This window comes from Dermochelys coriacea, chromosome 12 (genome assembly GCF_009764565.3).
Source record: "Dermochelys coriacea isolate rDerCor1 chromosome 12, rDerCor1.pri.v4, whole genome shotgun sequence".
Taxonomy (NCBI): domain Eukaryota; kingdom Metazoa; phylum Chordata; order Testudines; family Dermochelyidae; genus Dermochelys; species Dermochelys coriacea.
The window spans coordinates 446,310-474,204 of NC_050079.1; the positions used below are offsets into that span (position 1 = coordinate 446,310).

The 27,895-nt window shown below is 45.3% G+C and overlaps 1 protein-coding gene across 8 annotated transcripts; it reads right to left on the reverse strand.

The window, feature by feature from the left end:
• On the reverse strand, positions 1–27,352 carry LOC119841419 (zinc finger protein 501-like). 8 transcript variants are annotated; one of them, XM_043495352.1, is made up of 5 exons: positions 27,218–27,352; positions 20,483–20,687; positions 2,025–2,130; positions 1,362–1,669; positions 303–1,193 (listed from the first exon to the last, which is right to left on the reverse strand). In XM_043495352.1, exons 2-5 carry the CDS (start codon positions 20,531–20,533, stop codon positions 561–563), a joined length of 1,098 nt encoding a protein of 365 aa, XP_043351287.1. In that variant the 5' UTR covers positions 20,534–20,687; positions 27,218–27,352; the 3' UTR covers positions 303–560. The 8 variants fall into 8 exon arrangements, with proteins under 8 accessions (XP_038224770.1, XP_043351282.1, XP_038224771.1 ...); XM_043495353.1 differs by having other exon boundaries at positions 303–1,011; positions 1,264–1,669; XM_043495351.1 differs by having other exon boundaries at positions 306–1,045; positions 1,214–1,669; positions 27,218–27,351.
• Between the last annotated feature and the right edge of the window lie 543 nt (positions 27,353–27,895).

Sequence of the window (27,895 nt, forward strand, 5' to 3'; positions counted from 1 at the left end):
CTTTATATATATTTAAAATGAGAAAAATGGTATAAAAACCATTCAGCAGAACCCAGTGCAATGTGAAAACAACTGGGAATGAGACAATCTGTCCATAGTAAAGGAATGTGGTAAGCAACAATTGCTTTGAAGTGGAAGGAAAAGTATAAATGTGATGCTCCAAATTTGTTTACGCTAGGAAAAATGATGGATGTTATCTCAGGTCTTCACAAAATTTTATAAATTACCATGGCCACTATAAATGAACTATTTTTTTTAATTGAAAAAATCATCACGATCGCTAATTGAAGCGAGGTAAATCCTAGTGAAATCAAGGCTCAAATACATTAAACCTCTGGAGTTGAAAAGCAGACAACTCATCTGGGGGAACTGAAATATCACAGGGACACAAATGACACCTTAAATTTTACTATGTGGGAATTAGCGAAAGGAAAACAATATTTTCTCAATCTTTTCTAGAGAGGGTTTGTATGGTTTCTAACTCCCTTGCAGCATCTATAATGATAAATAAAGGCTGAGTTCAAATGTAAGAACTTGCCATATTCATAAAATTCACAGGGTCACTCTCTAGTGTGGATCCTCTGATGTCTAATAAGTTTTGAGCTCTGAGCAAAGGTTTTCCCGCATTCACAACATGCATAGGGTTTCTCCCCTGTGTGGATTCGTTGATGCTGAATAAGGGCTGAGCTCTGAGAAAAGGTTTTCCTGCACTCGCAGCATTCATAGGGTTTCTCCCCTGTGTGGATTCTCTTATGTTGAATAAGAGCTGAGCTCCAAGAGAAAGTTTTCCCACATTCACAGCATCGATAGGGTTTCTCCCCAGTATGGATTCTCTGGTGGCTAATAAGGGTTGAGTTTTCAGTGAAGGTTTTCCCGCACTCACAGCATTCATAGGGTTTTTCCCCTGTGTGGATTCTCTGATGGCTAATAAGGTTTGAACTACCAGTGAAGGTTTTCCCGCATTCACAGCATTCATAGGGTTTCTCCCCTGTGTGAATCCTCTGATGTCTAATAAGCTGTGAGCTCTGAGTGAAGGCTTGCCCGCATTCACAGCATTCATAGGGTTTCTCCCCTGTGTGGATTCTCTGATGCTGAATAAGGTGTAAGCTCCGAGAGAAGGATTTCCCACACTCATAGCATTCATAGGGTTTCTCCCCTGTGTGGATTCTCTGATGACTAATAAGGGTTGAGTGATCAGTGAAGGATTTCCGACACTCACAGCATTCATAGGGTTTCTCTCCTGTGTGGATTCTCTGATGTGTAGTAAGGTTTGAGCTCTGAGCGAAGGTTTTCCCACATTCACAGCATTCATAGGGTTTATCCCCTGTGTGGCTTCTCTGATGGATAATAAGGTGTGCTCGCTTACTGAACTTTTTCCCACACTCAATGCATGTGTTATTTCTCTCTCCCATGAGGATAATCTGCTGGGCCATGGTTTTCTTGTTGTGTTTCTGAGTTCCCTGATAATTAACAGATTGATCAGCTTTCTGTGTTGGCTGGTTTCCCTGCTGCTTCTCTGGCCTGTACTGATTCTCACAGGCTTTTTCCTGCTCACTACTCCTGGACACACTCTCTTTGCATCTTTGCAGTAACACCCCATGTGGTTCCACTTCTTTATCATCTTCCTGCTGAGGATTCTGCGCCATGGTCTCATTCACCATCCCATCACCTGGTGGTACAGAGAAAGAAAAACCCTCAGAAACCAGAATGGAAAAGGGGAGAACAAACCAAAAGAAGAGCTGGAGATGGGAAAAAATCAGGGACTGAATTTCCCCAAACTCTTCCCTAAATGGGAGAGAGTAGGGGATCAGTTCTGCACCCAGCTCCCACCCAAATGCTCAGGGAGGGAGCTACTGCCATGAGTTAGTCAGGGTGGGTAGGAAGCCATGAGCAATATTTGCCCTGAGCATATGACACTTGCTGGGGACAATCCTGAATTCGGACAGCTCATAGGTCTTTATTGGGAATCCCATCTGTTTCCTTCAGGAACTGACAGTATTTGAGTTGGTTTAATGATCACTCACCTGTAAAGCAGCCTCTCAGAATCTCAGTTTCCTCTGAGATCTGGGGAAAACGGCTCTTCCCTTTGTTCCTTCTGGGAGGCGACATCAGGTTTGGAAACTGGAAACCCTGCTCAGGGGAAAGATAAGAAATGAGATAAGGTAAATTCATGGGACATTTTTCACACACACAAAAACTTCTGTTATTTTAACCCCAGCCCATTTTAAAGCAGTAAAATCATGGGGCCAGCTCCCAGTGTTCTCAAAGGTGAAGACACTCTTCTTATGAGGGGTTCAACGGTGCCCATGCCTACTGGGAACACACATCCAGACTGTCACGGTCAAAGAGCACCTAATTCCATGTCACAGAAAGGGAAGACTCCAGACTGAGGGTAAATCCCCCTGGAACTGCTTTTTTCTGACAGAGAGAAGCCCAGAGACAGTGCAGGAGAAGGAAAGGCACAAGGCCTGACAGCTGAGGGGAGAGAGAGAGAGACAAAGAAAGGCACAGAGAGGAAGCTAGCCCTGCCAATCACTATGACCTCCAAGCACCATTCTTTAACTAATCTTGCCCTTTGCTGCCTCCTGGGACCCAAGGAACAGCCACTCCTTGTGTTCTCTCCTCCCCTCCCATTGCGCACAGCCCTCCTTGTTATCAGTACTCCCAAATTCTCTGCTCCCCAACCATTTTTATCCCATAATCCCACTGTCTCAATTGTTCCATGGTCCTGATTCCCAAGAGCTCTTGCCAAAAATGTGTACCATTTCTCCCTCCCATTGCTAGCACCCCTTTTTCCTGGAGCACCTGCTACCCAGCATCCATGCTCCCATTACTCTAATCAGCAGCAACCCTTCCTTGAGTTCTATTTCTTCCAGCACTCCACAGCATCCTAACTCCCTACAGCAGCTGTTACATGACATCCCCACCACTACTGCCTCCAGCACTCCTGGCTCACAGAAGCTCTTTGCCCAAAGAGCTTCCTCTCCCCAGTTTCTGACACACACACACACCACTGCCCACAACCTCCCCATTATCATCATTTATGATTTCTATTATCATAATACCTAGTAGTGCAAATCATGGACCAGGATCTTCTGGACATTCTACAAACACAGAACAAAAAGCCCTTTGCCCCAAAATATGAGAAACTAAGAACAAGACAAGAGAAGGATGGATACAAACAGACATGGGTTTGACAGAGATGACAATTTTCTGCAATATCCTGGACCATCATTACTGAATTAACTCAAACCTTATTGAATTAAGTTTTCAGTATCCTAGGAGTTTATTGTATTAAAAATAAGAGTGTGTATGTATTACTGTAGGATGGTCTGTAACACCTCTGGGGAGGGGACCTGGCTAACAAAAGTCCAAGAATGTGTTATGAGCTTCAAAGGACTCTTTGAAACAATGGGCTAGACAAAGTGAAGTGGGATAGATTCCTAGGAAATACACAGGGGGAGGAGAAGGCAATGTCTGACCTCCACACCAAACCTATGGAAGCTGCACCCTCAGGAGAAACCATTGCCTGCTGATCACCTGTTACATGAATGTAAGTTCTACTCCTGGGAGCATTCTGTGCCAAAAAATTAAAAATTCTGCTCACAATATTTTAGAATTCTTTATATTTTATTTGTCAAAGTAATACATTATAATCACACCAGTTTCAAATATTTTGGTAATTTATTTCAAAATACCTGTCAGCAAGTATTTCAGTATCAATACAGAGCACAAAAAAGATTAAGAAAATCGTTTTTGACAAAAAGATTCATTACTGGGAATATTAATATAAAACTGAGTAATAATTAATTTAAACTACAATACAGAACTGTATTGCCAGCATGCTTAGAAGCAGTGTAAAGGCTTGTGCAAGTCAGGGGTAATGGAGGAGAGGATGGAGCAGAAAGTAATTGCTGGGAAGGGGGTTGGATGTTAATCTGGAGGGTTTTTGGGGGTAGATGGGAGAAATATAGAACAGCTGTTGATGGGGAGGATTGTTAGGGAGCCTCACCAATACAGACTCCGGCTGACCCCTAGCCTCTCTCTCTCTCATTCAGTCAGGCACATCTGCCTCTGTCCCCATGCGTCTCTGCACCCCCACTCAGCCACCCTCTCCCACACAGCTCTACCTCTACCCTAGGTGTCCCTGCACTCCCTCCCCCTTCCCCATATAGCCCCACTCAGCTACCCCTTCTCTTCCATTCCTATATGTCCCTGCAACCCCTCTGCCCTGTCCCCATGTGTCCCTAAACCCCTTCTCCCATTGAGGCCCCACACCAATCTGTCCCTGCCCACTAGCTCTTCTGAACCTCAGTCTGACCACCCAGCAGCCCCATGTGCCCATGCTGTCCATCCCCTCATAGCCAGTGCCTCCTGACCTGGCCCCTTGGTTAGGGCAGTGTGAGGAACCCAGCCTCTTCTCTTCCCTATCTGCAGCAGAAGCCAGTCATGCCTGAGAGCAGCTGCTCTCTGTTCTGGCACCACAACAGACCTAGGTGGGCAAAAGGTACAACTGCAGCACATCTCTGGCAGAATGCATTTTCTGCAGAGAAAAAAAAATTCTGCACAGCACATGAATTCTGCACATCTGCAGAATTCACCCAAGAGTAAAGTTTAGAGGCCCAAACTGGATAAAAGAGTGACTCTTAGATGCACCGATGAAGTGAGCTGTAGCTCACGAAAGCTTATGCTCTAATAAATTTGTTAGTCTCTAAGGTGCCACGGGTACTCCTTTTCTTTTTTAGATGCACAGGCAGGCTTGTTCTGAGCTAACAATTATTAGCTTGCGACCACAGAAAAAAACCAACCTCTTGGTGGGGTTTGAAGTCTGTTCACCTGCCTCAGCCCTTGGGGGGCTGGGGTGATCTCTGGTAAGCTTATTAGCATGCATATAGGTTCTATATTTCTTTTTAAAATATTCGCTCTGTAATCTTTTAACTTGAGAATCATTGTTTGCTGGGAAATGGCTGTGTGGTAAGTTAAGCAGGGGCAGTTACACTGTTCATAGCCTCTGAGGAAGGAAGGCAAAGCAGGCCTGCTGAGGGGATTTGCCTTGTTGGGGAATTCACAGGATAGGCAGGGAGCTGCACAGCCTGGATATACATCTCTCTCCTTCCTGACTGCTGTGGGTTTCTACCCAAGAGAGGTGCTGGCTGGGCAGCCTGAGAGGGCAGCCTTGCTGGACCACAGAGCGGGAACACAGGTCCAATGAATACAGGACCTGAATAGTGACAGGGGAAGCACAAGGAAATAATAAGACAAAATTTGTCACCCTGATAAATAGTGGTCTCAGCACACCAGCAGCCTAACCATTGTCATATGTCTGAAGGCTTCATGGAACAGGGGAGTTGTACGGAGGGATGGGAAGGATGATAACGAGATAGGTCTGGGGATGCTTATGGGGAGTTCCTCCAAAGAGCAAGAAGCAGCATGAAGAAAGCACAGAACCATAGAAATATAGGGCTGGAAGGGAGCTCAAGAAGTCATCAAGTCCAGACCCATGTACTGTGACAGGGCCCAGTAAACCTAGACCATCCCTCACAAACATTTGTCCAATCTGTTTTTTAAAATTTTCAATTATCGGAATTCACAAGCTTCCTTGGAAGCCTATTCCAGAGCATAACTATCCTTATAGGTAGACAGTTTTTCTTAATATCTAACATAAATCCTCTTTGCTGCAATGTAAGCTCATTAAGGACGTGACAGAAGAGACCTCTGAGTCATTAGAGATAATCATTGAAGGTGTCTTCAAGTCAGGAAGGCCTGATGAAATCAGCGAGTTCCTTAAGTATTCTTGGATGTAAGAGAATCCTGAGCCATTGAAGATTATCTTTGAGGACTCATGAAAGATGGGAGATATCCCAGAGAACTGGAAAAGGGCAAATATAGTTACTAATTATAAACAGGGAACAAGGACAGCCTAGGGAATTATAGACCAGTCAGCTTAATTTTTGGTAACCAGAAAGATGATGGAGCAAATAATCAAACAAATTGCATGCGTATGTGCGTGAAGAAAATAAGGTGAGACGCAACTGTCAACATACATTTGTCAAGGATAAATCATGTCAAACCAACCTAGTCTTCTTTGAAAGGATAACAAGCCTTGTGGATGGGGAGAGCAGTAAATAGGATATATTTTGACTTTTGGTACTGTCTCACATGACCTTCTCATATGCAAGTTAGGGAAATATAGCCTAGACTAACCTACAATAAGGTGGATGTACAACTGATTGGAAAACCTTTATCAGAGCATAATAATGAATGGGTACACAGTCAAGGTGGAAGGACATATCGAGTGGGGTCCCCCAGGGATCTGTCCTGGGTCCAGTTCTATTCAATGTGTTTATAAATGGCAGAGGGAGTACACTTACAAAAGTCTGAAGACAACACCAAGCTGGGAGGGGCTGCAAGAGCTTTGGAGGACAACATTTGAACTCAAAATGATCCTGAAAAACTGGAAAAATGTCCTGAAATAAATAGCATGAAAGGCAATGAGGATATATGTAAAGTACTACACATAGAAAGGAATAATCCACTGCACAAATATAAAATGGGAAAGGAGTGCCTAATGATGAGTGCTGCGGAAAAGGATCTGGGGATTGTAGTGGATTACCAATTAAAATGGACTCAACAATTTAATACTGTTGTGAAAAACTAAAACTTCATTATGGCATGTATAAGCAGGAGTGCTATAAGCAAGACATGAGAAGTCATTCTTTCACTCTACTCAGGATTGGTAAGAGCTCAGCTGGAATATTGTATCCAGTTCTGGGCAAAACACACTTTGGGAAAGATGAGGACATACTGGATAAAGTCCAGAAGAGAGAAAATGCAAAAATTATTAACGGTCCAGAAAACATGACCTGAAAGACTGGGAAAATTGGGTTTGTATATTCTGGAGAAGAGAAAAAGGGGGACATGATAATAGTTTGCAAATACGTAAGAGGTTTTTATATAAAGGACGGTGCTTAACTGTTCTCCATATCCACTTAAGAGGCCAAGATAGCACCACAGGAGTGCTTTAATGACCTGAAAATCAAAACGGAACCCTACAAAAAATAGAAACATGGACAAATTGTGGGGAGGAGTATAGGAGGAGAGCACAACCATGTAGGGACAAGGAGTAATGGGCTTGAATTGCACAAAGGGAGATTTAGGTTAGAGAGTAATAAGAATTTCCTAACTGTAAGGGTAGTTAAGCACTGGGGAAAAAAATTAGCTAGAGTGGTTGTGCAATCTCCATAGAATCATAGATTAGGGTTGGGAGAGACCACAGGAGGTCATCTAGTCCAATCCCCTGCTTAAAGTAGGACCAACACCAACTACAATACCATCATTGGAGGTTTTTAAGAACAGGTTGAAAAAAACCACCTGTAGGGGATGATTTACAGAATACTTAGTCCTTCTGTTTTTAAAGACAGGTACTAAGTTTTCCTCCTCCGGGAGCACTTAAGAAACTTGCTGAAGCAATCTGGGAATGGTTAGCAATTATCTCTAAGTATCCTAAGATGAATTTCATCAGGTCTGATAAGTTGAATGTATTCAAGTCATCTAAATAGTCTTTAACCTGTTCTTTCCCTATTTTGGCTTGTCTTCCTTCCTCTTCATTGTTAATATTCCTTGTGTTAAGTATCTGCTCACCATTTACCTTTTTAGTAAAGACGGAAGCAAAACAGGCATGAAATACCTGAGCTTTCTTGATGTCATCAGTTATTAGTTTTTCTTCCCTGCTAAGCAGAGGAGCGACACCTTCTCTGTCTTTCTCTAGCTCAGTGGTTCTCAGACTTTTGTACTGGTGACCCCTTTCACATAGCAAGCCTCTGACACTTAACACTTTTTGATATATTTAACACCATTATAAATGCTGGAGGCAAAGTGAGGTTTAGGGTGAAGGCTGACAGCTTGTGACCTCCCTGTAATAACTTCGTGACCCCCTGAGGGGTCCTGACCTCCAGTTTGAGAACCTCTGCTGTAGCTCCTAATGTATTTATAGAACCTTTTCTTATTGCCTTTTCTATCCCTTGCTAGTTCCTTACCCTTTCTGATTTGTCCCTACATGGTTGTTCTCTCCTCCTATACTCCTCCCCACAATTTGTCCATGTTTCTATTTTTTGTAGGGTTCCATTTTGATTTTCAGGTCATTAAAGCACTCCTGTGGTGCTATCTTGGCCTCTTACTATTTTCCCTTTCTTTCCTTCTGTAATGAGGCTGGTTCTGGCGGGACCCAACTGAGAGTGCCAATTCAGGACAAATTGCTTAAAGCAGGGCAGTTACAGCCCAAGGCTGGGGTTTCTATGCACACCAAGGCAAACCAAACCAGCCAAACAGAGAAGACTTTGGTTTTACCCCACTGGCTAACCACAAGTCACACAAGTAATTCCCTTAGACACTCCAGTTTCCCAGTATCACAAGCAGTGCCCCTCGTTATGGGGACAAATGGTTATGAAAACCAATACCCCCGTAAAAGAAAAAAGGTTCTCTCGATCCCAAAGGACCAAACCCCAGACCCAGATCAATATACAAATCAGATCTTACCCACAAATCACGCTGTTGCCAATCCTTTAGAATCTAAAATCTAAAGGTTGAGTCATAAAAGGAAAGAAATATAGATGAGAGTTAGAATTGGTTAAATGGAATCAATTACATACAGTAATGGCAAAGTTCTTGGTTCAGGCTTGCAGCAATGATAGAATAAACTGCAGGTTCAAATCAAGTCTCTGGAGTACATCCACAGCTGAGATGGGTCATCAGTCCTTTCTTCAAAGCTTCAGTGTAGCAAAGTTCCTCCAGAGGTAAGAAGCAGGATTGAAGACTAGATGGAGGAGCTGCAGCAGCTTTTTATATTCTCTTGCCATGTGGTCTTTCTTTCTTTGTTCCAAAGACAAGCTGTCCATCACATGGCCTGGAAAAACCTCAGAGTTCTGTCCATAGGCATGTCCCTGCATACCTTGCTGAGTCCCAAGGCATGTCTGCCTTCTCTCAATGGGTCAATTGTATAGCTGATGGTCCTTAATGGGCCATCAAGCAGGCTCGGCAGAGCTGACACCAATTTATTTGGGGTGTCACCCAGAAGCATAGCACAAGTTTGAACTACAGTCAGTATAGAGCCAATATTCATAACTTCAACTACAAAAATGATACACGCATATAGACAGCATAATCATAATCAGCAAACCATAAGCTTGTCTTAAACACCTCATTTGACCCCCTTTATATAAGATTTGGTGCCACTACAGGACTTTGGTTGCAACAATGATCTATACGGTCCCAGATTATGTCAATAACAACACTCCTTCACATCAGGTTAGTTTGCAGTTATGCCTTGTCTCCTTGACAAACTGTCAGCTCTCCCTTAGATTTTCTTCCCATATGACCATAGTTACCAGTTCTCTTAGTTTGTTGAAGTTTGCTTTTTAGAAGTCCTTATTCTGCTGCTCTCACTCCTTTCTTTCCTCAGAATCACAAAAAATTATCATTTCATGTTCATTTTCACCCAATTGCCTTCCACCTTCAGATTCGCTGCCAATTCCTTCATCTTGGCCATAAACAAATCTGAAATGGCTATCCTCCTGGTTACTTCTGCCATTTTTTGAAATAAAAAAGTTGTCCCCAGATAACTCCAAGAACTTATTGGACATTTTGTGTTTTGCTGCATTACTTGTCCAACAGATGTTGGGGTAGTTAAAATCAGGCATGGCTACTAGGTCTTGTCTTTTGATAGTTCTTTTATTTGCTCTATGTGCCTTGTCCACATTCTCTTCCTGATATCATGATCTATAGTAGACTATGACCAGGAGGTCACCCCTATTTTTTACTCCTGTTATCTTTACCTAATGAACTTCATCTGGTCTGCCTCCCACTTTGTTCTGGACCTGAGAACAAGAATATATATATTTTTGATCTATAATGCAACATCTCCTCCCTTTTTACCCTGCTTGTCCTTCATGAACAAGCTAGACTCCTCTATACCAATATTCCAGTTATGAGACTTGTTCGACCAAGTCTCTGTGCTGCTAATTAAGTCATAATTTAGGTTATGTATTAATACTTGCAGTTCTTCCTCCTTCTTCTCCATACCCCTTGCATTTGTGTACAGATAACCAAGATGTTGAGCAGATTTCCCCATTGATTTTCCTCTTGTTGCTCTTTTGACTTTACTGTAATTTTTCTGTCCATGAAGAGGCTTGTCTGAAAATTTAGCATGATGGGCTGATCAAAAGTGGGATGAGAATGAGAAGTGACTGTGGCATTATCAGATTAAAATATGACCAAAATCATTGTTGCCTCCACTGTTATATAATTGCAACAAATCTTATAAAAAGTATGTCGAGTAAGATGTCATTAGAAAAGTTATGATTTGCTGAATACGATCCTGCTATTTGTATACATGTATCATTTTTGTATCTGAAGTTATTAACTGTGTACCTGTATTTCAAATGTTTGCTCATGTGGTAACACGCACAAGGTATTTAGCCTGCACATCCTGAAGGGACTATTCATGTTAAATGGCCCATCAAGGAACTCATAATGGACCATGGGATGTGCCTAGCTATACTTTATGGACTTTCCTGTGAACATTCTAACTAGAGAATGGGTGATGGCCTCTACTATGACTAAGCAAAGCATGCATAGACATGTGACTTGCCCATGCGACTCCAAACACCATCTTGTTACCTGTAATTTTCCTCAATGAGAACAATGAATTTCACTTCACTTGGCAAAAAGCTATAAAAAGGCCCTGGAAATATCTCCATTTGGCCTCTTTCCTGCTCAAACCTCTGCACTATGGACTTATACTAATGGGAGCACTCTAACCAAGGGTCTCAGGCCCTTCCAATGATTTGGAAGCAACCAGAGACTTAACAAGTCAGCAGTTTATTCCATCACTGCTACAAGCCTGATCCAAGAACTTTGCATTTATTGTATGTATTTGATTCCTTTAACCAATTTTAACTCTCGCTTGCCTTTCTTTTTATAAATAAAGATTTAGATATTGGATACTAAAGGATTGGCAACAGCATGATTATTCGGTAAGATCTGAGTTATATATTGACTTTGGTATGTGACTGGTCCTTTGGGATCAGAAGAACCCTTCTGTTAGATGAAAGTGGTTTTAAATAACCACTCCTCATTAAGTCTAGCATCTGGGTGTTGAATCCAGGACTGGAATACCTAAAGAGGCTGCATTTCTGACTTCGTTAGCCAGTGTGGTGAGACAGAAGTTTACTTTTGTTGCTTGATTGATATAGCTCATGGAAGAATAACCACCAGTTTTGGGGTGTGTCTGCACTTTTTCCCAGCAGCTTGTCCTGAATTTGGTATTCTATGTTGTGACGCACGGAGACAGTGACATGTAAGGTAGTGATAGGCCATGAAAGACCTTGACAGTGAAGATAAGCGGCTTACACTTGATACGATGGAGATGGGGGATACAGGATCTCCTGGCTCCGCTCCCGTTAGAATATGTCTGCACAACACCAGGGAGAGGGGCTTTCAGCTGGGGTCCACAGCCTTCTTGTAGGTGCGGCCGGCCAGGGTTGGTCACTTTCTGGGCCAGCAGAGAACCAGACCACCTCGCTACTTCTGTCGGGTATGTCGGGGAATTAGCCTGTCTGAGCAAAGAGTTCAATAGCAAGGCCCGGGCCCTGGGTCAGGGCAGGGCAACAAACAGTCAGTAGCTCAGGGCCCTCAGGGAGGGGCTGAGCAAAGGCAGAGCTCAATAGCAAACCCAGGCTTCTGGCTCCGAGCAGCCTGGGACAGGGGGAGACTGCCACCTGCAAGATGGGTGGCAGGGGGGATGCAGGCCCACCCACTCCACTGCGTCCCAGCCCGGGGCCCTAGCAGTGGCAGAAGACCCGCTGCGGTATCAGTGGGGTTCCTGGCCGCAAGACATTGACATTTGCTCTGGCAGTGTTGCAGCCTGACTAGGGTTGGCTGCCCCGGGCTACTTCCTACCTCTCTCTCTAGAGGTACCTCGGTCCGGCTGGCATCTTCCAAGAAGTCACACACCATGGGCTCCTCGGGGTAACTGGTGCTCAGTTGGCTTGGTGGCTCCTCGGGGTAACTGGCGAACAGCAAGCTTGGCAGCATCTCTGGGCTCGGGCTAGCATCAGGCATTGGCTGGTCTGGCCAGTCCTCGGGTCGGCTGTCGTGGTCTCCTGGCTGGGAGCTCTGCCACATGCATCTGGCCTCTCCAGTGGCTGTGTTTCAATTGAGCTTTGGGGTCAGGCTTTTATATTTCCGGTCCTGCACCTTGACCTCTGAGGGGCGGGCGCAGGGTTTGCTGGCTCTGCCCACTTTGGCATCCAGAGAGGCTCGTCCCTCTCTAGGGTGGTGGGGAACCAGACCACCTCGCTACACTTGTGTTAATGATGCTCAGGCTAGCACATTAAAAATAACTGTGTAGACATTGCAGCTCAGGCTCCCAAGCCTACCCCTGGTTTGAGAGACTGAGCTCAGCCTAACATCTACACAGTTTCAAAAAGCCCACGAGCACAAGTGTGCGGACCCAGAGGCAGTGTAAACATACCCATCATCATGTGCTACTTCTTAGGCTCTGCTTTAACCAAGGCTGATTCCCACAGCTCCACTACTCTGAGACAGGCCCTTCTGGAGACAGTACCCCTTTGTGTCATGATGGCACTTCAGTGAATCCAAATGATTTGAGACTCCTCCTAAACACCATCTCTTTTGGGGTGCTGCAGCCATAAAAAATGGTTACCTAGCTTTCATAACTATTGTTCTTCAAGATAGATTGCTCATGTCCATTCCATTTTAGGTGTGCATGGTCGGAGATTATTGCCTTAGTGGTACCTGTAGAGTCAGCTATGGCACCCTCTGGAGTGCCGCACTCATGCAGCAGAATATCAGGCACAATCAGCCCTACGCCCTCTGAGTTCCTTCTTGCCGACAACTCCGACAGAGGGGCAGGAGGGAGGGTAATGGAATGGACATGAGGTACACATCTCGAAGAACAGTTATGAAAGGTAGGTAACCATTTTTCTTCTTTGAGTGCTTACTCAGGTCGATTCCACTCTTGGTGACTCATGAGAAGTATTCTCAGAGGCAGGCTCGGAGTTCACAGTCTTGCAGCTTGCAGTATTGCCCTGCCACGCTTGCTGGGTAAGAGCGTAATGAAATGCGAACATGTAGATGTACGACCAGGTTGCAGCCAGACAGATTTCTTGGATCAGCACATGCGCCTGAAAGGCTACTGATGACACCTGTGCCCTAGTACAGTGAGCCATCATGATAGTTGGCAGGGGCACCTTCGCCAGTTCATAAGAGTAGTGGATGCAGGCCGTGATCCAAGACAAGATTCTCTGGGCAGACACTGGGCAACCCTTCATCCTGTCTGTGACAGCAACCAACAACTGCGTTGACTTTCAGAACTGCTTTGTTCTATCTATGTAGAAGGCCTGAGCCCATCTGATGTCCAGGGTATGAAGCCAGCATTCCTCATCCATCGCATGAGGCTTTGGACAAAAGACTGGTAAGTATATGTCTTGACCAGTATGAAACTGGGAGATGACCTTGGGCAGAAAAGCCGGGTGCGGACGCAGCTGGACCTTGTCCTTATAGAAGATCGTATAAGCTGGCTCCAACATGAGCACACTGATCTCGGACACCCTATGGGCCAAAGTTATAGCGACCAAGAAGGAGATCTTCCAGGAGAGAAGCAGGAATGAGTAGAAAGCAAAGGGTTCAAAAGCGGACCCATGAGCCTTGACAGCATAAGATTCAGGTCCCAAGGGGAAACCGGATCCCAGACACGAGGGTAGAGGTGCTCCAAACCTTTCAAGAACTGTGTCATCATGGTACAGGCAAAGGCCATCCTGCTTTGAAACGGAGGGTGGAACGATGAAATGGCCACCAGGTATACCCTGAACAAAGATAGCAACAGGCCCTGGAGCTTAAGGTGCAGCAAAAAATCCAGGATGTGCTGCAGTGGGGCCTCTTCACCAAAAATGTGTTGATCAGAGGCCCAACACGTGAACCGCTTCCACTTTGCAACATAGGTAGCCATGGTGGAGGGTTTCCTGCTGCCCAGCAGGACCTGCTAGACACCAGCAGAGCACTCCCATTCATCCGTATTTAGCCACGCAGAAGCCAAGCTTTCAGGTGCAGTGTTGCCAGGTACAGATACAGCAGATCTGGCTGAAGAGGCAGTTGCAGTGGGATGGCTGCCAAAAGACTTAATAGCATGCCGAACCAGTGTTGGCAAGGCCATGCGGGGGCTACAAGGATGACATTCGATTTGTCTTGCCTCCTCTTTAGCAGAACTTTGTGGATTAAAAGCACCATCATGAAGGCATACATCAGCTCCCGACCACTGAATCGAGAAGGCGTCTCACAAGGAGCTTTTGTCCCTTCTCTGCAGAGAACAGAACATGTGGCACTTTCAGTTCTGCCTGGTTGCAAACAGATCCACCTGCGGCATCCCCCACCTGTGGGGGATTAGGTTGTCCACCTCTGGATGGAGTGACCATTCGTGGCGAGACAAGAAGATCCTGCTAAGGTGATCTGCCAGCACTTTCTTGATTCCAGGCAGGTGAGCGGCTACCAGATGAATGGCATGCCACACACAGAAGTCCCAGAGGCTGAGCGTCTCCCAACAAAGGGCTGAAGACCCGGCACTGCCTTGCTTGTTGATGTAATACATTGCAATGGTATTGTCCATCAGGATCTGCATGTCCGAGACCAGGATGAGAGATGGGGACAGGGTCATTAAGGGAAATCCTTGTAGCACCGTTTTGGGATCCAGTCACCAGTCCAGGGATGAGAGGATGTGGCTCGGCACCATGATCACTTGGTCCAGGGCATGCCTGCTGGGGATATAGACTGAGGCCAGCCACGCTTGCAGAGGCCACAGATGAAATCGAGTATGGCTGACCACGTAAGTACATGTGGTCCATCAGTCGCAGACATGTGCTGGCCATGGTGAGCAGATGGCTCTTTATGTGGGAAATCGGGTCCGACATGGCCCAAAAATACACCTCCAGAAGGCAGGCCCTGGCCCACAAGGAGTCAAGAACTGCTCCAATAAATTCTATGCATTGGACTGGCATCAACATGACTTTTCTGTTTTTATTAGCAGGCCCAGGTCACTGCAGGTGGAGCACACCAGATTAAGGCTCCTTTGCACAAGTCCTGGAGACTTGCCTTTGATGAGCCAGTTGTTGAGACACGGGAAGATCTGGGCTGCTCGACGTGTCAGGTAAGCTGCCATTGGCGTCACACCAAAGGGCAGCGCTGTGAACTTGAAGTGGCGCCTGGCCACCATAAACATAGGAAATGCCTGTGTCCCAGGAATATGTAGACATGAAAATCTACATATCCACACATATGTCTAAGACCTTTTATCTAGACCAATAGACAATGGAAGAATGGCATAGGGGGTTTTTCAATTTGTACCCACAGACTTAACAGGTACACCACAAGGAAACTTATGTGCGATTATACATGTCATCAATACACACAAACATACTAGCCTATGAAGTAAGCATACCCTAACATTTTGTGGATGAGGAATGAAATTTGGGCATAGAAGGAAAGATTTCCAGCACTTGTGTCCTATAAAAGAGGTAACCCACCTCACTAAAGTATTTTTTTTCTACTCTCTCTCTATTCCTCTTCCTCTTCTATCTACTATGACTACTACTATTAGTAGGCTACACTTGTTCTTCTTAAACTTTAAGTTTCAAGGGAACTAGGCTAAGCTTGGTTTCCCTAAGTTTTTATTCTTAGTTTGTTCATTATGTTCTGATTTTAAGTTTAAATTAGTCAAGTACACCCTAAGTTAGTTTTGATAGCTCTTAGTATTAGTTTTTCTAAGCACTGCATCCCTCACTCAAGAACTGAGAAACCTGAACCACAAGACTGGTTCTAGAGTAGCAGCCGTGTTAGTCTGTATTCGCAAAAAGAGAAGGAGTACTTGTGGCACCTTAGAGACTAACAAATTTATTAGAGCATAAGCTTTCGTGAGCTACAGCTCACTAGACTGGTTCTGTGTTTGTTACAACCAGGTTATCAAGGAAGGGTGAGAGTATATTAACCAAAGCTTTATTGCATATAATATGATATTATCATATGTATCTTTTGAATAGCAGTAATGCAATTGTAACTTTGTAACTCTGAGTATTTTACCATTTACTATTATTGATTTTAATAAAAAGTCTTTAAGGCTCTATCTGCCTCAGTGTGAACTTCCTGTCATACATCCGAGAGTCCTTTGTAAATTCTGTGGATCCTGATTTGGGACAAGAACTTTTATCTTCTCATCGAACAGATTGGCAAGCCTAAAACCCATAATATTAATAAGTAATTATTAATATTAATTAAATTAAAATAACATTAATTTAAATTGATGAATTAAATTAATATTAGTACACCATAAATCAGGTTACAAAACCCAGGAGACTGGAGAACGCCCCACCTGGGACAAAGTCCCTGCTGGGACCCTAACGACTAACTAACAAACACTTTACTACTACTTAACCACTATTGTATACAAACTATGTACAAAGGCCTTAAGGCACGAAGTTCATAAGAGGAAAAAAACGCTAGCTCTTGCTAAGCAAGGAAGGCACTCCAACCAATCACCATCGATGGTAAGAAAGAACTGAGAGGGCATAGGGCCAGCAGCACCTGATAGACCGCTGCAAGAGTGAAGTACTCCAAAGGGCACGACAGCTGACCCTACGGATACCGCTAGGGCAAAAATCTCCAACGACCATGCACGTGGGCACGCACACACCTAGAAAGGAATCGACATGAGCAAGTCTCGAAGAACACAGGATTTACAGATCCCATGGTTAGTTTGGTAAAGCAAAACTGAACTCTGAATTCATTTTGGCAATCATCTGCCCAGCTTTTCCAAAGCCTCCTCGATTTCATTTCCTTCCCTCTCAGTCTCCTTGTCTAAGTTTTTTTGCCCTTTGTCATAAATATAAAGGGAAAAGTAACCACCTTTCTGTCCACAGTGCTATAAAATCCCTCCTGGCCAGAGGCAAAACCTTTCACCTGTAAAGGGTTAAGATAAGATAATCTCGCTGGCACCTGACCAAAATGACCAATGAGGAAACAAGATACTTTCAAAGCTGGAGGGGGGAACAAAGGGTCTGTCTTTCTGTCTGTGTGATGCTTTTGCCGGGAACAGATTAGGAATGCAGCTCAGAACTCCTGTAAAAAGTTAGTAAGTAATCTAGCTAGAAATGTGTTAGATTTCATTTTGTTTAATGGCTGGTAAAATAGCTGTGCTGAATGGCATGTATATTCCTGTTTTTGTGTCTTTTTGTAACTTAAGGTTTTGCCTAGAGGGATTCTCTATGTTTTGAATCTGATTACCCTGTAAGATATTTACCATCCTGATTTTTACAGAGGTGATTCTTTTACCTTTTCTTAATTAAAATTCTTCTTCTAAGAACCTGATTGATTTTTCATTGTTCTTAAGATCCAAGGGTTTGGGTCTGTGTTCACATGTACAAATAGATGAGGATTTTTGGTGAGGAAAGGGGGTGTAGGGCTTGGGGGGATATTCTGGGGAAAGACATCTCCAAGTGGGCTCTTTCCCAATTGCCTCAACCCCACCTCTCCTTCCTGACTACCCCCCCTGGGACCCCTGTCCCATCCACCCACCCTGCTCCCCTGACCTCCTCTTGCCACTCCATCGAACCCCTCCTCTCCTTCCTGACTGACCCCCTGAGACCCCTGCCCCCGTTCAACCCCCGTTCCCCGCCCTCCAACCACTCCGATCCCATCCATGCCCTTGACCACCGCTAAACTCCCTTGCCCTCTATCCAACCCCCCCACCTGCTCCCTGCCCCCTTACTACACTGCCCAGAGCACCGGTGGCTGGCAGCACAGCTGCACCAGGACAGGCAGCGTGGCTTTGGGGGATGGGGGACAGCAGGGGAGGGGGGCCGTGGGCTAGCCACCTGGACCAGGAGCTCAGGGCCCAGGCCGGATGTGGCCCGTAGTTTGCCCACCTCTGGTCTAGAGTGTCATGCAAATAGAACAATTCAAAACACAGTAATGGGGGAGGGGGGGCTGTTATCTACATAGACATCTGTTAGAAAAGGAATTCAACCAAACAAAGTGTCAAATAAGTTCTTGGAATGTACAGGGGACACCTGTTTTCTTTGAGAGGATGGAAGCAGTAACTGGAGGATGAAGGAATGAGTTAGGAAACTGAAGGGTAAAGTAATATGAGCAAAAGTGATGAGAAAATGATCTATGTCTCGGTTCTATGAGAAGGAAGGCATGAGAGCAGCAGAATAAGGACAGTGGATATCCAAAAGGCAGACTACAACCAACACGGAGTACTGGTAGGTGAGGTCCCATGGGAATAAAATCTCAGAGGGAGAAAAGAGTTCCAGAGAGCTGGCTGGCAGTTCCTCAGAGACAATATTAAAGGAGCAGGAGCAAAGGATGTGAAGGAAAGACAGAAAGAGTAAGTGGCCAATATGGTTCTACTATAAGTTCTTTCATGACCAGAAAATAAAAAGGAATCCTATAAAAAGTGGAATCATGGAGAAATTTCTATGGATGAGTACTAAAGAAATGCACAAGCCTGAGGAGACAAAATTGGAAAGATTAACTCACAAAATGAGTTAGACCTTGGAAGTGACACAAAAAAAGCAATAAGATAAGGGTTCTATAAATATATTAGGAGCAAGAGACAGAGGAAGGAAAATGTAGGTCTTCTACTTACTAGAGAAGAAGAAGAGCTAATAATAGATGACATCAACAAGATGAAGATGTTTAATGCCTTTTTACATTCACTAAAAAAATGTAATTGTGACCAGACACTTAATTATTTTTAACCAAGAGGGGGAAGGAACAGAAACCACAATGGGGAAATAAGAGGTTGAAAAAACATTTACTTAAGTTAAATTTATTAAAGTCAGCAGGGCCTAATGCAATTCATCCTGGGATACCTAAGGAATTAGCTGAAGTAATCATGGAAGAATTAACAATGAATATGAACAACTCCAGGAGGATGGTTAGGTCCCACAAGACTGGAGAAGGGCAAGAATAAAGACCTGGGGAATAAAGGCCAGTCAAGCCTAATTTAGATACCCAGGAAGAAAAATGTATTAAAACAATCAATGTATAAGCACCTAAAGGATAATAAAAGTGATAAATTATAGCCAGCATAGATTATCAAATACAAACAATGCCAAACCAATCTAATTTCCTGCTTTAACTGGGGTAACTGGCCTTATGAATCCAGGAGACACTGTAGACATGACATATCTTTATTTTCGTAAGGCTTTTGACAGAAAACCCCAGGACATTCTCATCAGCAAACTAGGGAAATGTGGTGTACTTGAAAGTCTGTACTCAAAGAGTAATTACTAATGGCTCGCTGACAAACTGGGACGATGTACCTAACGCTGTCCCACAGGAGCCAATCCTCGATCTGGTACTACTCAATATTTTCATTAATGACTTTGATAATGGAGTGGAGAGTGCACTTATTAAATTTGCAGATGACACCAGGCTGGGAAGAGTTGCAAACACATTGGAGAACAGGATTAGAATTCAAAATGACCTTTATAAATTAGAGAATTGATCTGAATGAAGAAGATGAAATTTAATAAAGACAAGTGCAAAGTACTACATTTTAGGGAAGGAAAATCCAGTGCATGACTACAAACTGGGGACTAACTGTCTGGGGGCAGTACTACTGAAAAGGATCTGAGGGTTATAATGGATCACAAATTGAATCTGAGCCAGCCATGTGATTCAGCTGTGACGAAGGCTAGTTCAGTACTGGAATAGGTTACAGAGGGAGGTTGTGGAATCGCCATCATTGGAGGTTTTTAAGGACAGGTTGATCAAACACCCCAGTGTTGGGGGCTAGAATGGATGATCTCTCATGGTTCATTCCAGCCCTACAGTTCTCTGATTCTATTCTGAGGAAATGTTTGGTCATTTTATGACACCACTGACCCGGCCTATCCCACTAGCACTAAACAGCCGAGACATTTTGAAACCCTCCCAGTAACAAAGTCTGGGAACCAAATACAAGACAAGAGCAGAACAAAAGGAGTGACTTTGGTGGATTTCCCTTGACATTGTCTCCAGGGCAGCACACTCCCACAGCCGGGGGCACAGGCAGAGTCAGGATTTGGCTTTTCCTCTCCCTGCACTTCACCTTGTTCACTGGAAAGTGAATTTGCCCAGGGATACTGTACTAAGTCTGTGTGGGCACGTTAGAGATCTGGGAATCTCTCTCCCCAATTATTTCTCCCACTGCCCCTATCAATCTCTCTCTCCTTTTTCTCTTTGTGTTTCACATCTCTTGTCCCACCCCCTCTTGCAGACAGACAGCCATTCCTGGGTGTTCACTCTCTCTGGCTGGATCAGCTCCTGCAATTGCTGAGGGGAGGAGAGATGTGGGGTAAGAAGTGGCTGCTTGTGCAAAGTCACTTTCATGCCCATCCCCAGCACATTCCCTGAGATCTCTATCAATCACCTGGAGTCTCCGGCTCAGATGTTGGTGTGGGCAGAGCCGAGGGCTGGCCATGGAACTAATTACAGCTGGAAAATGTCCTCAACTTGCCTGGGCACAGAGGAAGCTTCACTCCAAGTCACTTCCAAGCCCAGACCCCACTGGGGGAGCAGCAGCTGCTCAGTCTGGGCTCCCAGATCACAGTGTGTCTGACCCAGGAAGCTAAACCCTGAGAAGAGAGAGAGACACAGTCAGACAGGGACTGAGGGCTCCCCCCTCCTTTAGCAACAATTGAAACCCCCTCCCCACAGGGACATATCCTGATTTTATTTGTCCCATGTTAATCTGGAGTCACTCCATATTCTTCCTTGAAGTGTCTCTTGATTAACACTAGTCTCAGTAAGACCAGAAACATGGCTCAGGAGGGATGAGGCCAGAATCCTTTCCTGCTCCCTCATTCCTTCCCCTTCTTCTGAGAAGGATTCATAGCAACAGTTTTCCCTCCAAAACCTGAAGTTCCTCCAGTTTTGAAAATGGGGAGAGAAGCAAAGTCTGTTGTGATTTCATATAAGTATTTGATAAATAGATAGGGAGTTATCAGCAACCCCTGCCAGCCATTCACACGGGGGGGAGCCCTGGGTGATGCTTCTTTAACAGAACGGATGGCATGGAGGAGCCAGATTTTGTAAGAAATTTCCATGCCCGGTGACTGGCAGATAATGGCCAATAGGAACCCACTCCAGAGACTACTACATCTCAGCACTGGGCGAAGCAACTCCTCATGGAGACCATTTGTCATGGCGGTTTGGGATACTGCTGGTGAACATGATGAGGGAAAAGTGAGAGGCTAATACAGTAGCATGGAGATTCTCAGCCACTCTGGGTACAGCCTGGGCAGCAAGGAGGCAGTCCTAGAGTGAGTGCTCATCATGTGCCCCCTGAGGAAAAGAAGAGGTTCCAACCAACCGTCCTGTGAGCAGCTGGGAGATACCGTTCCCCCAAACAGGGGAGACCTCTGGCTTTGGCGTATATTAAATATGGGGCAAGTCACTTTCATTAGCAAACACTTTAATGAAGATAAAGGGGGGAAGAAATGAGTCTCAAATGAGAGGATAAACTTGACCATTTAACTACCCGCAACCGCCAGTACGGAGAATGACTAAGGCAACAAATTCCCTCCAAAACAGGAGGACTTGATGCAACTAAAGATGGGAACGTCTCCAAACACGAGATGCTTTTTAACAGACATTTAATAATTACATGGAAAAAAGACAATATCTGACAGCTGATGTCTATGTTAAATAATTGAAGAGAAAATGGTGGAAATCTGGAGATTTTGGATCAATTTTCATGCAGTAGAGCAGAAAGTGAAAAAATGTGAAGATTTTATATCGATAGTCAATAGTAGGTAAAGAGGTAAAATGAGAGAGAATTTCATATTGTTACTTGACAAATTGAGAGAAAATGGGAAACATCTGCAATACTTTTCTAAATATATTCAAAAAATTTGAGAAAAGGTCAAAATCTGAGGATATTTTATGTTAATATTTTAACATTAGTGAGACATGGAAAAAATCTCAGGGAATATTAAATTAGAAACAGATAACTAGAGAGAAAGGAGGGCAAATTTTTAGGATATTCTCCTGAAGAAGAGATCTGTGTGTAACTCAGAAATGTCTCTCTCTCACCAACTGAAGTGGATCCAATGAAAGATATTACCTCATCCACCTTATCTTTCTAAATGCAAAGCAGTGCACATAGGAGAGAGAAACTAGAGCTACTTATAAACTCAACTGAATGGTAAATTAACCAACTATCAACTATAGCTAGCTTTAGCATTTATTTTATGCAGCAGTAATGCAAGGAACCCACAGGCCTGTCTCCTGTACGACACTGGCATCAGCAGTTAGCATAAGGTCTATGAACTCTGGCACAGATAAATGGCCTAAGGGTCACCCCTAAGGTTTGGGGAACTGGAAATTGAGTGTCTAAGGGGGAATTTCATCTGTAAAGACACCAGCCGACCAGAGGAATATGAGCTAACACCGGCTTTCGGATACAACATCCACAGAGTCTGACCACAGGAGGGCCATGGCAACATACTGACACATATGACACCAAGATGAGATCATTAATACACTAACCTACAGGAGCACACCCCGACATTAGTAGGGAGAGGAAATAAAAATAAGGAAGAGAGGAGAAACCCCTACTAAACATGCATTACACCTAGCAATGTCAGCAGAACATATTATAAGCTACACAACCCAAGAAAGGGATCTGCATGTTGCTATAGACAGGTCAATTAAAAGTTCCATTCAATTCACAGCTGCCAGCAAAAACGCTAACAGCATGTTAAAATTCATAAGGAATCAGATGGAGAATAACTCCAAACATTTGTATATAAATCAAGAGAATTAAAACCAATAGTAAAAGGTTCTATAGCCATATGAATAAGAAGAAAACAAAGAAAGAAGTGGGACTGCTAAACACTGAGGTTGGAGTAGAGGTTAAGGATAATCTAGGCATGGCCCAATATCTAAACAAATACTTTACCTCAGTCTTTAATGAGGCTAATGAGGAGCTTAGGGATAATTGTAGGACAACAACTGGGAAGGAGGACATGGAGGTAGATATTACCACATCAGAGGTAGAAGCGAAACTTGAACAGCTTAATGGGACTAAATCAGGGGGCCCAGTAATCTTCATCCAAGAAGATTAAAGGAACTGGCACATGAAATTACAAGCCCATTAGCAAAAAATTTTATTGAATCTGTAAACTCAGGGGTTGTACCGTATGACTGGAGAATTGCTAACATAGTTCCTATTTTTAAGAAAGGAAAAAAAAAAAAGTGATCCGGGTAACTACAGGCCTGTTAGTTTGACATCTGTAGTATGCAAGGTCTTGGAAAAAATTTTGAAGGAGAAAGTAGTTAAGGACACTGAGGTCAATGGTAATTGGGAAAAAATACAACATGGTTTTACAAAAGGTAGATCATGCCAAACCAGCCTGATCTCCTTCTTTGAGAGGGTAACAGATTTTTTAGACAAAGGAAACGCAGTGGATCTAATTTACCTCCTTTTCAGGGGAAATTATTAGCTAAACTGGAAAAGATGGGGATCAATATGAAAATTGAAAGGTGAATAAGGAACTGGTTAAAGGGAAGACTACAACAGGTCACACTGAAAGGTGAACTGTCAGGCTGGAAGGAGGTTACTAGCTGCTCAAGGATGAGTTTTGGGACCAATCTTATTTAATCTTTTTATTACTGACCTTGGCACAAAAAGCGGGAATGTGCTAATAAAGTTTGCGGATGACACAAAGCTGGGAGGTATTGCCACTACAGAGAAGGATTGGGATATCATTCAGGAATATCTGGATGACCTTGTAAACTGGAATAATAGTAATAGTATGAAATTTAATAGTGAAAAGTGCACGGTCATGCATTTAGGGATTAACAACAAGATGTTTTGTTATAAACTGGGGACACATCACTTGGAAGTAACAGAGGAGGAGAAGGACCTCAGAGTATTGGTTGATCACAGGATGACTATGATCCGCCAATGCGATATGGCCGAGAAAAAAGCTAATGCAGTCTTGGGATGCATCAGGCGAGGTATTTCCAGTAGAGATAGGGAGGTATTAGTACCATTATACAAGGCACAGGTTCCTCGTCTGGAATATTGTGTGCAATTCTGGTCTCCCATGTTTAAGAATCATAGAATCATAGAATATCAGGGTTGGAAGGGACCCCAGAAGGTCATCTAGTCCAACCCCCTGCTCAAAGCAGGACCAAGTCCCAGTTAAATCATCCTAGCCAGGGCTTTGTCAAGCCTGACCTTAAAAACCTCTAAGGAAGGAGATTCTACCACCTCCCTAGGTAACGCATTCCAGTGTTTCACCACCCTCTTAGTGAAAAAGTTTTTCCTAATATCCAATCTAAACCTCCCCCATTGCAACTTGAGACCATTACTCCTCGTTCTGTCATCTGCTACCATTGAGAACAGTCTAGAGCCATCCTCTTTGAAACCCCCTTTCAGGTAGTTGAAAGCAGCTATCAAATCCCCCCTCATTCTTCTCTTCTGCAGACTAAACAATCCCAGCTCCCTCAGCCTCTCCTCATAAGTCATGTGCTCTAGACCCCTAATCATTTTTGTTGCCCTTCGCTGTACTCTTTCCAATTTATCCACATCCTTCTTGTAGTGTGGGGCCCAAAACTGGACACAGTACTCCAGATGAATTCAAGAAAGATGAATTCAAACTGGAATAGGTACAGAGAAGGGCTACTAGGATGATCCAAGGAATGGAAAACCTGTCTTATGAAAGGACACTCAAAGAGCTTGTCTTGTTTAGCCTAACCAAAAGAAGGCTGACGGGAGATATGATTGCTCCCCATAAATATATCAGAGAGAAAAATACAATGGAGGGAGAAGAATTATTTAAGCTCAGTACCAATGTGGACACAAGAACAAATGGATATAAACTGGCCATCAAGAAGTTTCCACTTGAAATTAGACGAAGGTTTCTAACCATCAGAGGAGCAAAGTTCTGGAACAGCCTTCCAAGGGAAGCAGTGTGGGCAAAAGACCTATCTGGCTTCAAGACTAAGCTTGATAAATTTATGGAAGGGATGATATGATGGGATAGCCTAATTCTGGCAATTAATTGATCTTCAACTATTAGCAGTAGATATGCCCAATAGCCTGTGATGGGATGTTAGATGGGGTGGGATCTGAGTTACTACAGAGAATTCTTTCCTGGGTGTCTGGCTGGTGAGTCTTGCCCACATGTTCAGGGTTTAGCTGATCGCCATATTTGGGATCGGGAAGGAATTTTCCTCCAGGGCAAATTGGCAGAGGCCCTGGGGGTTTTTCACCTTCCTCTGCAGTATGGGGCACGGGTCACTTGCTGGAGGATTCTCTGCACCTCAAAGTCTTTAAACCACAATTTGAGGACTTCCATAGCTCAGACACAGGTTGGAGGTTTGTTACAGGAGTGGATGGGTGAGATTCTGGGGCCTGCATCGTGCAGGAGTTCAGACTAGACGATCATAATGGTCCTTTCTGACCTTAAAGTCTATGATTCTATAATTCTAAAGGGGACAGCCTCTAATATCCTGGGACTACCATGGCTACTACAGCACTGCACACAGGATATTTTATATTTATCTTTGAGAACTGGGGAAGAAATAGGTCTAAAAAGAAATATTTGATAATGAGAGAAAAAACACCTGGATCTGAAGAGAGTTTATATTAAGTGAGTGAGAGTAGTTGGACAGTTTGATGGGATTGTATATGGAAGTCCAAGACAGTAATAATTTCCCACACACACCCACACCATTCACATGGCAGCAGGGAGCCCTTTGGGGAGGTGATTTAAGAGGGTATGTGAGGGTAATATGGAGCAGGAAAACTCCCTGGCAGTAGGGAGGAGGCAGCAGCAGGGGCAGGCAGGTAGGTGACTGGCAGCTGCGGGGAGCTGCATTGGGCAGTTGGGGGTAGCAGTAGCCAGGACTGTGTAATCTTGGGCTGGACAGTCTCCACTGGGGACTTTTTCCTCCTGTCCCCTTCCTTGTCTTGTTGCTGGCAGAGAATGGACACCCCATCCCACCCCAGAGGCAGCTGTGTCTCAGGGTTCTGCAAGCACCCATTAAGCTCCTTCTCATTTGGGGAATGATTCAGGACAATTTCCTGAAGAAAGAAAGAAAATTTGCTGCAAGTCAAACGGGTAGGAAAATATCCCAAATGTGAGATTGTTAAATTAACATTGGCGAATTAAAGAGAAAATGGGGCAAACTCTGAAAAGGAGAATAGAGAAAGTGTCAATAATTGCTCCATCAGCAATGACCCTTCATGGAACCATTGCTACTTTTACACCTGAAAGGAGACTTCCTTTCTCTGACTCCTGCCCATGGGGCCATGGTCGGAAGCGGTGACCCAGAGAAGCTGACTTGAGGCTGATACAAGATAAGCAAAGCCGAACCAGCCGCCCAGGGTACGGGGTTGGAAGCCAGTATGGGGGCGGGGGGGAAAGAGGGGTGGGCCTGGGTTCCCCTACATGAGTGGTTCTCAACCTGGGGTACATGTACATCTGGGGGTACACAGAGGTCTTCCAGGGGGTCCTTTAACTCATCTAGATAATTGCCTAGTTTTACCACAGACTCCAGAAAAAGCATCAATGAAATCAGTACAAACTACATCCCCACAGACAGTGACTTGGGCCCACGGCTCCATATTCCGGGCATTGACAGGGACGTGCGGAGTTTTCATTCCCCGTTGATGTATTTGCTAATTCTCGGGTACAAGACGACAGTCCCCAGCCAGGCGCAGTCCCAGGGCGCGGGGAGACGCGGCTGTTTCTGAATCGGACACTCGGGACCCGCAAGTGGCCCGCTCCCCGACACCAGCCCCTGAAGTCGCCCCTTGGGCAGGAGACCCCCCACCTCCTATTGCCCGAGGCGGGAAGGAGAGGGCTGGTCTGGGTCTCCCTGGTTACGGGGGGGGGGCCAGTCGAACCGGGGGGGGAGGCGTTCCTAGGGACGCTGCCTGGACCACGGGGAGCAGCAGCCCGGCCGAGAGGTGGCCCCCCCAGGGACCAAGCCGCGGCCCCAGGACACAAGAGTTCGCGTTAGGAGCCCTAGAGGCCGGCGCCGGCCGGGGCGGGGGGAAGGGAGGGGCGCAGGGCCGGGGGGGTCTCTGGGTGGCAGGGGAGAGGGGATGAGAAGTTGTGTGTGGGGGGGTGTCAGGCTGACCCCTGACCTGAGCTGGAGAAGACGGAAGCGCTCCGGGGCAGCTGGGACTTGTAGTTCCTGACTCTTCTCAGAGCGGAAGAAGGAGCCGGTTGCTCAGGCAGCGCGCGCGCCCATAGCGCGGGAAGCGGAAGTGGGCTATCTGCCCACGCGCCCCCTGCGCTCCACACTGGGAATCGTATTCTCTCTCTCAAGCTCGGCCTTCTATTGGAGGAGGGACCGTAAACACGTCAATTCGCCGCGCCCCTCCCCGCTTCCTGATTGGCGGAGGGACGGCGGGGCAGCGCGGGGGGGCAGGACGGAGGTTCCGCCCGAGCTCGGGAGCTGCAGGCCTCTCAGCCTTTGGGATCCGCTCCCGGGCGGGGTGGGACAGCGCGGGAGCCGCTCGCGCTGGTACCGTCCGCGGGGTCAGTCTCCGGCTCCTGTCCCAGGCGCGCGCTGCAGCCGTTGGGCTGGAGCCGGTGAGATCCGCGGCGCAACTTGGAATCCTGCTGGCACCCGGAGGCGGCCCGGGGGGCGGATCGGTTCCCCCGGCACTAGAGAGAGTCCCGCCCCGGCGCTGCTGCGGGTGGCGGCCGATGATGAAGGGGTCACGAGGGGGATCCCTGAGCCCGGGGGGAAGGTCTCATCGGCACAGACTCGGCGCCAAGGACGCGGGGGCAGCCAGCGCCGAGCTCGCACAGACTCC

Excerpts from the sequence above, each read along its gene's own strand:
- LOC119841419 (XM_038368842.2), bottom strand. The coding sequence starts at position 20,533 with ATGGCCAGCCCTCGGCTCTGCCCACACCAACATCTGAGCCGGAGACTC. Across the intron at positions 2,131-20,482 it reads ATCTGAGCCGGAGACTCCAG|GGTTTCCAGTTTCCAAACCT; the intron begins GTGATTGATAGA and ends TCCCCTGAGCAG. Across the intron at positions 1,670-2,024 it reads TCTGAGAGGCTGCTTTACAG|GTGATGGGATGGTGAATGAG; the intron begins GTGAGTGATCAT and ends CTGTACCACCAG.